The sequence below is a fragment of the Anomaloglossus baeobatrachus genome, chromosome 12, assembly GCF_048569485.1.
Source record: "Anomaloglossus baeobatrachus isolate aAnoBae1 chromosome 12, aAnoBae1.hap1, whole genome shotgun sequence".
In the NCBI taxonomy this organism is placed as follows: Eukaryota; Metazoa; Chordata; class Amphibia; order Anura; family Aromobatidae; genus Anomaloglossus; species Anomaloglossus baeobatrachus.
Genome location: NC_134364.1, coordinates 110493831 through 110502890, shown reverse-complemented (window position 1 = coordinate 110502890; position 9060 = coordinate 110493831). Strand labels below are relative to the sequence as shown.

The following is a 9060-nucleotide window of genomic DNA, read 5'->3' as shown; positions in this document are numbered from 1 at the left end:
CGCGCTCTGCAAATGTCTTTGCACTAGTGGGACTATAGCAAAGTCCAATAGCCACGTATAGGATGCCACTAGGTACACTGAGTGTTTGCTAGTATAATGGCTTGGTTAGAATGAGTTGTAGTGTGCAACGCAGGCAGACGCGCTCTGCAAATGTCTTTGCACTAGTGGGACTATAGCAAAGTCCAATAGCCACGTATAGGATGCCACTAGGTACACTGAGTGTTTGCTAGTATAATGGCTTGGTTAGAATGAGTTGTAGTGTGCAACGCAGGCAGACGCGCTCTGCAAATGTCTTTGCACTAGTGGGACTATAGCAAAGTCCAATAGCCACGTATAGGATGCCACTAGGTACACTGAGTGTTTGCTAGTATAATGGCTTGGTTAGAATGAGTTGTAGTGTGCAACGCAGGCAGACGCGCTCTGCAAATGTCTTTGCACTAGTGGGACTATAGCAAAGTCCAATAGCCACGTATAGGATGCCACTAGGTACACTGAGTGTTTGCTAGTATAATGGCTTGGTTAGAATGAGTTGTAGTGTGCAACGCAGGCAGACGCGCTCTGCAAATGTCTTTGCACTAGTGGGACTATAGCAAAGTCCAATAGCCACGTATAGGATGCCACTAGGTACACTGAGTGTTTGCTAGTATAATGGCTTGGTTAGAATGAGTTGTAGTGTGCAACGCAGGCAGACGCGCTCTGCAAATGTCTTTGCACTAGTGGGACTATAGCAAAGTCCAATAGCCACGTATAGGATGCCACTAGGTACACTGAGTGTTTGCTAGTATAATGGCTTGGTTAGAATGAGTTGTAGTGTGCAACGCAGGCAGACGCGCTCTGCAAATGTCTTTGCACTAGTGGGACTATAGCAAAGTCCAATAGCCACGTATAGGATGCCACTAGGTACACTGAGTGTTTGCTAGTATAATGGCTTGGTTAGAATGAGTTGTAGTGTGCAACGCAGGCAGACGCGCTCTGCAAATGTCTTTGCACTAGTGGGACTATAGCAAAGTCCAATAGCCACGTATAGGATGCCACTAGGTACACTGAGTGTTTGCTAGTATAATGGCTTGGTTAGAATGAGTTGTAGTGTGCAACGCAGGCAGACGCGCTCTGCAAATGTCTTTGCACTAGTGGGACTATAGCAAAGTCCAATAGCCACGTATAGGATGCCACTAGGTACACTGAGTGTTTGCTAGTATAATGGCTTGGTTAGAATGAGTTGTAGTGTGCAATGCAGGCAGACGCGCTCTGCAAATGTCTTTGCACTAGTGGGACTATAGCAAAGTCCAATAGCCACGTATAGGATGCCACTAGGTACACTGAGTGTTTGCTAGTATAATGGCTTAGTTATCAGTTGGAGTGTGCAGAGGACAAGAGGGTACAGTGGCAGGATTGTGGTGCTCTGGGTAGAGGAATGGAAGACTGCCTTTCTATTCCCTCCTAATGGTGAAATGCAGGTAGGAAATCCCTGACCTGGGCTACACAGACGCTGTTGCTGTTTGCAGGACCTGTCACCTATGGCTCTCTGACCCTGCCGGTTGGAGCCCTTAAAAGGACTGCTATAAAGTGCTCTCCCTAAGCTGTCTAACGCTGTGTATGCAGCGCATACAGCTGTATCGGCTATAGGACTCAGGAAGACGGAGCTGCGACAGTGATGTCTGACACCAAAGACGCAGAAGGCAGATAATGGCGTCCGTGAAGAAAATGTCCGGTTTTATAATGCAGGGACATGTGACATGGACATCCTATCACACATGCCGTTGCTTCTCTGGCTCAAAGTCCACTTAGCTGTGTGTGTGTCTGGGATTGGCTGACATGCTGGCCCGCCCCACAAGACGCGCGCACTTAGGGAAGGAAGACAAGAAAAAAAAAAAAAAAAAATGGCGATCGCCATTATAGAAACAGCAGTGATCTGAAGGCGCTGTTCACGCACACTATACACTGAAATGTGATAATAGTTTGATTCACAGAGTGACTTACACTATTACAGCAGAAACCAAGCTATGATTTAGCTGTTTTTTGGCTGCTAGAACCGTTCTCGAACGTTTCTAGAACTACCGAGCTTTTGCAAAAAGCTCGAGTTCTAGTTCGATCTAGAACATGCCCCAAAATCACTCGAGCCGCGAACTGGAGAACCACGAACCACGAACCGCGCTCAACTCTACTCAGGACATCAAATGAACAAACCTGATTGTTCCTTTGATGTCCTGAGGAAGGAGACAGATGTCTCTGAAACGTGTAGACCTGTATGAACAATTAAGAGAGTATATTAATATACCATTGAGTATCAGCGCGGTATATACCGGATTTCTACTTACGTCCTACTACAGCATAACATATCCTGGGAGTGTACTGAACCCATTTAGAGCTCTATAATACCAAGAAAGGCTTAATGTCCAGGTGACCTCAATCTTTTTGACTGAGTTTACACGGATAGTGGTGGCGGTAGTGATTTCTCTTTTGGATGTAAAAGAAAAACACAGTTTGCTCATCTTAAAATCTTAAAATGCAGGAATAACACTTTCTGTGACACACAAGCCTTGGATTCAGGATTTTGCTTCAGTACCAAATCAGCACCAAATTAGAGTGTTTTAAGATTGCTCTACTTTCTTTACATTGTGTGAACAATAAAAAAAGGCTCTTATTATGGTGTTGTTACTTCAACATATCACAGATCAATTTTAGTGTTTTTGATAGTCCCACTGGTTGGCTGTATTACATCATGTGATGTGATAACAGCAGGATACTACTGTAAAGCCCATACAACTGCATCTGATGTCATTAGATTGCTCTCTGACTTTTCAACTGTGTGAGAAAAGGGAATTTTTATGTTTGGCTGACTCTCACAAATCAAATCACAGAGTGAATACATTTTCAACGACCTGTTAATAACAAAAAAATAAAATTGAAATTGAATTTGTTGAAGAATTAAGGTCTATTAAACCTGCAAGCTGTTCAGGACACTTTTACACTTCAGGTTCTAAGTAAAAGTTTGGGTTTCACATTGGTTAAAAGTATTATGTAGGTATTTAACTAAAGTATCATTTGCTATTATATATAAAAAAATACTCATTACCTCTGGTTGCTTTCATAGATAACCAGTATTAGTATAAATACAAATATGATCTGTAGTTTTTAAAATACAAATTTGGAGACCATTGAAATAATTTTCCAAGCCATGTAACATATTTGCATTTGTGGTCATCACTGTCATCACTGAAATATATATATTTGCAAAGCTTATGGAAAAATAATCTCTAATTTGGAAGATAATATCACTTTGCATTTCATATGGTTTAGCTATTAATAGTATCTTCATAGTGAATAAATAGCAAGAAGTATGAAATATGTCTCAAACCTGCGGAATGTGAGAGATGGATACTCAAGAGAATACCTTGACCTTCATCAATTGTGCGACATTGCTGATCTCATTTCCAGGAAACGTCTTCATCATTGTCGTAACCTTTCTAGATTCCTGCAAGAGCAGAAGACTTCCAATAAATAATCAGCTCATATTGGGATTCAGTGTCTTCAGCCTACTACATGGACTTCAAAAAGGGTATTTACAATACAAAGAATTATATAAACTGGCCAGTAACGAGTATGATAAGAAAGCTACACATGTCTTTATGTACTTGAACTTGTGCACCTTGTGGTTTTCTGCTCTCCTTTGTGTACATTTCTGTCTGAAGGTTGTCAATATTAACCACAAGTTCTACATTCGCCTACAGAAAAGATTTCCTTCATTGTTTCCTTGGATTATTTTTTCTTTTCTCCTGGGATACTTCTTCTTAAGTCTTTCTTCTGCACTGGAAATGAAGGAGTATTGTATACTGAACTCAACAACCAAAGTTGTAACGATAAAAATGTCTCCAAGATGTTCTTGGTCAATGCTGATCTTTATTGTAATTTGTGGCCTGTGTGGTTTCTTCTGCACAATATCCGCATTGACTATCCTCATCTCTTTGCTTAAACACATAAGAAGAATCAGGGAAAATTCTGAGGGATCCAGATCTCCTAACATGGACGCTCATATTCGAGCAATTCTAACAGTTACCACTTTACTTGCTGCAAATATCCTCATATTTATATCTGTGTTTCTAAGTATTTTTTGTGAAGCATTGGTGCTTCCTTTTGGAATTCTAATTTCTATATGCCATATATTTAGTTCCTACTATTTAATTAGGGGAACCAAAAAACTGGAGGAGACACTGGTAGAGATATTAAACCTGTGTTTATGCTGTAGAAATAAGAACTAGTAATGGAGCCAATGCCATGCGTTACTAAAAACTGGGGCATTGTATATAGTATCAATGTATTAGGAGTTCATCTAAAATTAAAATGTGACTATCCAATCTCTGAAATAGTTTCCTACTGCTAATGCTATTCTCACACTGGTATCACGCTTCTATTCTACCGTAAGCTGTGTCTCTATGCTTAACCATTAGTGATGATTAATCATAGAATATGAGTGGCTCACAAGGTCAAAATTATGGTGCTCAGAAGCAAAAAAATAGTCAATATAGAGTAAATGCTTCGGCACACATTTTTATATTTTACATTTATAATGCTATAGAATGTAGATATACAACAGAACATAAAAAGGAACATTCAATTTGTTCAATTCAAATTTTTAAAAAAAATGTTTAAAAACCAGCAAATTTGAGACCCAATTGATATGCTCATTACTAATGGTTATTATAGAGTAAATGCTTCGGCACTCAAATACAACAGAAATGAAAAGAGAGGAGAAGAAAAATCCTTTTGTTTAATGCTTTTCATTTCTGTGCTCAAAAATAATTTTTTTTAATATGTTGTACATGCTGTCCAACGTTTCGGCTGTAGGCGCCTGCCTTTTTCAAGGATTACATGTCAGGTGGAGGAACTTGGAAGGGGAAAGAAAAGCAACCATACATAGGAGCAAGCAGGGAACAAATAGGATGATGGTGTTGCCGGAAGTGGATAGTCCTATAGGATTCTGAAATATCCTGGTGTAAAGGAAAATGGTTCTCCATCTGAAGGTTACTGGCGTTGTGGTGTGGCTCACAGTTTCTGTAGTTACTCTATGTATATGGGGAAAAATATATCCCTTTGATGATCTGGGAAATCAGTCTGTGGTCTAAGTGTAATAGCCTAGTATAAATATGGCCACTGCCACCACTGCACAACAAGATCCTGCTTTTTCCACAGGCCTTTGCATGAAAAAGTACTGTTATTCCCTGGGTGTTCTCCCGTAATAGCGTAGTATAAATATGTGAATTTATGCTTGCAGGGGGAAAATCTGCCTTCTATATACTGTGGTGCCTGATTTTCATACAATGAAAAAATGTGGCCTCTTATAAATGCAATAGGACATATATTAGTACTCTTGTAGTAGGGAGAACGCCCAGGGAATAACAGTACTTTTTCATGCAAAGGCCTGTGGAAAAATCAGGATCTTGTTGTGCAGTGGTGACAGTGGCCATATTTATACTATGCTATTATGCTTAGACCACAGACTGATTTCTCACATCATCCAAGGGGATATATTTTTCCCCATATGCATAGAGTACTACAGAAACTGTGATCCATACCACAGCGCCAGTAACCTTCAGATGGAGAACCATTTTCCTTTACACCAGGATATTTCAGAATCCTATAGGACTATCCACTTCCTGCAAGACTATCATCCTATTTGTTCCCTGCTTGCTCCTATGTATGGTTTCTTTTCTTTCCCCTTCCAGATTCCTCCATTTAACATGTAATCCTTTGAAAAGGCAGGCCCTTACAGCCGAAACGTCGGACAGGATGTACAACATATTAAATTTATTTTCTTTTTGAGCTCAGAAATAAAGAGCACTATAGAAAAGGATTTTTCTTCTCCTCTCTTTTCATTTCTGTTGTATTTGAGTGCCGAAGCATTTACTCTATAATAACCATGAATAATTATAATTAGTACAGCAACTGGGTCTCAAATTTGCTGTTTTTTAAAATTTTTCCAAAAATTTGAATTGAACAAATTGAATGTTCCTTATTATACTCTGTTGTCTATCTACATTCCATAGCATTATAAATATAAGATGTAAAAAGCCAAAAAGAACTAATGCCTTTGCGTCTACCAGCTCTATTTCCATCTTCTTTACTATATGCCAGATCTTACAGCCCAGACAATGGGCATTGTAAGGTTATTGTGTAAGTCATGGTATCAGATGCATCAACCTTATGATTTTCAAGTTAAGCAAAAATAGAATACACAGGTCCTTAACAATTTACTTATTATTTGTTTTTCGACTAAGGTCCCAATGATCCTTCTATATCTACAATTGGTAATACAGCAATCCCAATTGGTAGATATATATAACAGCATTAAAATTAATCCTTTATTGATTATTCTAAAAAGAGGAACTAAATCCCTCTGATTAAATTTTCATCAACTCACAAAGCCTTCACCATGTATAATCATATGCGTGCCCAGATAACCTAAGGCAATTCATCCCGCATTTAGAACATCATGGTGGAGGCCACTAGTTCAAAAACAAATAAACAAACCAACATAATATACAAACACAAAGGTGATTATGCCAGATCAAAGGGCATTAGTCCAATTTGATAGAAAAACTAAGGCATAAAAAACTAAATATACCTAACAAAAATTCATCAATTATTATATGATACTGACAGCGGTCAGATACCACAATTATAAACATATATTAGGCATATAACAGGAATGGTCTCACCAACTCCTTCCACAGATAGGGGGCAGGCAGTCTCTCCTTTGGATTCCTGGGTTCAGCATACTGATCCAGCATTCACTCTCCCTGTTCAATCAGGAGACCATAAAATAACAAATTACCTGCCACCCCAAACTCCCGTCCTAACAAGGACGGTCCACATCTATTGCAAGGTTGGACCCCTAAGCTGACCCTGTTGGCTTGTGAGGGCTGGCAGTGAGGACCTGGTTTGTTTCTAATATGTCCCCTGAGGAGTCGATGTGGACGAAACGCGTCGGGACGCTAACAGGGTCAGCTTAGGGGTCCAACCTTGCATTAGATGTGGACCATCCTTGTTGAGAGTGAATGCTGGATCAGTATGCTGAACCCAGGAATCAAAAGGAGAGACTGCCTGCCCCCTATCTGTGGAAGGAGTTGGTGAGACCATTCCTGTTATATGCATATATATATATATATATATATATATATATATATATATATATATATATATATATATATATACATACACACACTGCAGGGTCCGCTCTGGAGCACTGCCGGGGGCAGGGAAAGCTGGGAGCGGCAGCGTTAGATCTCCTGCTCCCGCTCATAGAATATGCACAGCCGCTGTCCAGCAGTGTGGTGCTGAAATTGCATCACGCTGAGGGGCTGGGGCAGCGGGGCATATTATATCTGCCTGTGCTCCCTTTGATCGCACATGATCCCACCTGTGTTAGATATGGCCCCCGTGCTGCTGCCCATAGTAAAATAAAAAAGCTTTACTTACCTCCAGCGCTGATCTCCCGGTGTCCTGCTGCTGCTGTCTGTGATAAGGCATGCAGAGATGATATCACTCTGCCGTGCCGATCACATGACCGGCTGCAAGAACCAGGAAGTAGAGGAGGAGCTCAACTGCAAGGAAGGAAACACAGAGGGACAGCGCTGAGAAGGTAAGGAAAGAATGTTTTATTTTATTATGGGCAGCAGCATGGGGGCATATCTAACACAGGGGAGATGTGCCATCTATAGGGGCCATAGGCAGCTGTATGGGGGCCATATCAAATACAGGGGAGATGTCCCATCAAAAGGGGCCATATCTAACAGGGGAGATGTGCCACCTATAGGGGCCATGGGCAGCTGTATGGGGGCCATATTTAACAGGGGAGATGTGCCACCTATAGGGGCCATGGGCAGCTGTATGGGGGCCATATCAAACACAGGGGAGATGTCCCATCTATAGGGGCCATGGGCAGCTGTATAGGGGCCATATCTAACAGGGGAGATGTGCCACCTATAGGGGCCATGGGCAGCTGTATGGGGGCCATATCAAACACAGGGGAGATGTGCCATCTATAGGGGCCATGGGCAGCACAGTGGGACGTGTCCCAGCACAAGGGGGCTATATTCAATATAATGGGGCCATATCCAGATTAAGGGGGGGGTAATTTTAGGATGGGGGGCTATAAGGGACATATACCCTATATGATTTGTTATACGGACACTGGCATTATAAGATGGACCCCATTTAACATTAAATAAAAAATCTCTTTTCCTTCACCAAATTTGGGGGTACGTCTTATAAAGTGAAAAATACGGTAATTAATGATTGCACTATTCTAAGCACTTTATTATATAAGTATCTGTAATATATAAATTATTACCATCAGTTTTAAATGCATTAAAGCTACTTTTGTATTATTATTATTTATTATTATAGCGCCATTTATTCCATGGTGCTTTATAAGTGCAAGAGGGTATAGGTACAACAATCATTAACAATACAAAGCAGACAGGTACAGGAGGAGAGAGGACCCTGCCCGCGAGGGCTCACAGTCTACAGGGGATGGATGAGGGTACAATAAGTGAGGACAGAACTGGTTACGCAGTGGTGTACTGGTCTGAGGGTTATTGTAGGTTGTAGGCTTGTTAGAAGAGGTGGGTCTTCAGGTTTCTCTTGAAGCTTTCCACGGTAGGGGAGAGTCTGATGTGCTGAGGTAGAGCGTTCCAGAGTATGGGGGAGGCACGGGAGAAATCTTGTACATGATTGTGGGAAGAGGAGATAAGAGAGGAGTAGAGAAAAAGATCTTGTGAGGATCAGAGGTTGCGTGCAGGTAAGTACCGGGAGACTAGGTCACAGATGTAAGGAGGAGACAGATTGTGGATGGCTCTGTATGTCATGGTTAATGTTTTGAACTGGAGTCGTTGGGCAATGGGAAGCCAGTGAAGGGATTGGCAGAGTGGCGAGGCTGGGGAATAGCGAGGAGACAGGTGGATTAAGCAGGCCACAGAGTTTTGGATTGATTGGAGGGGTGCAAGAGTGTTGGAAGGGAGGCCAGAGAGCAGGAGGTTGCAGTAGTCTAGGTATTAATTA

The 9060-nt window shown here is 41.2% G+C and overlaps 1 protein-coding gene across 1 annotated transcript; it reads left to right on the top strand.

Moving 5' to 3' along the window:
- The first annotated feature begins 3374 nt into the window (after positions 1-3374).
- Positions 3375-4259, top strand: LOC142257676 (taste receptor type 2 member 10-like). The gene has a single exon (XM_075329813.1). It carries the CDS (start codon positions 3375-3377, stop codon positions 4257-4259), a length of 885 nt encoding a protein of 294 aa, XP_075185928.1.
- Positions 4260-9060: the final 4801 nt, after the last annotated feature.

What these genes read in the sequence shown, in the direction of transcription:
- LOC142257676 (XM_075329813.1), top strand. Translation starts at nt 3,375, where the DNA reads ATGGATACTCAAGAGAATACCTTGACCTTCATCAATTGTGCGACATTG.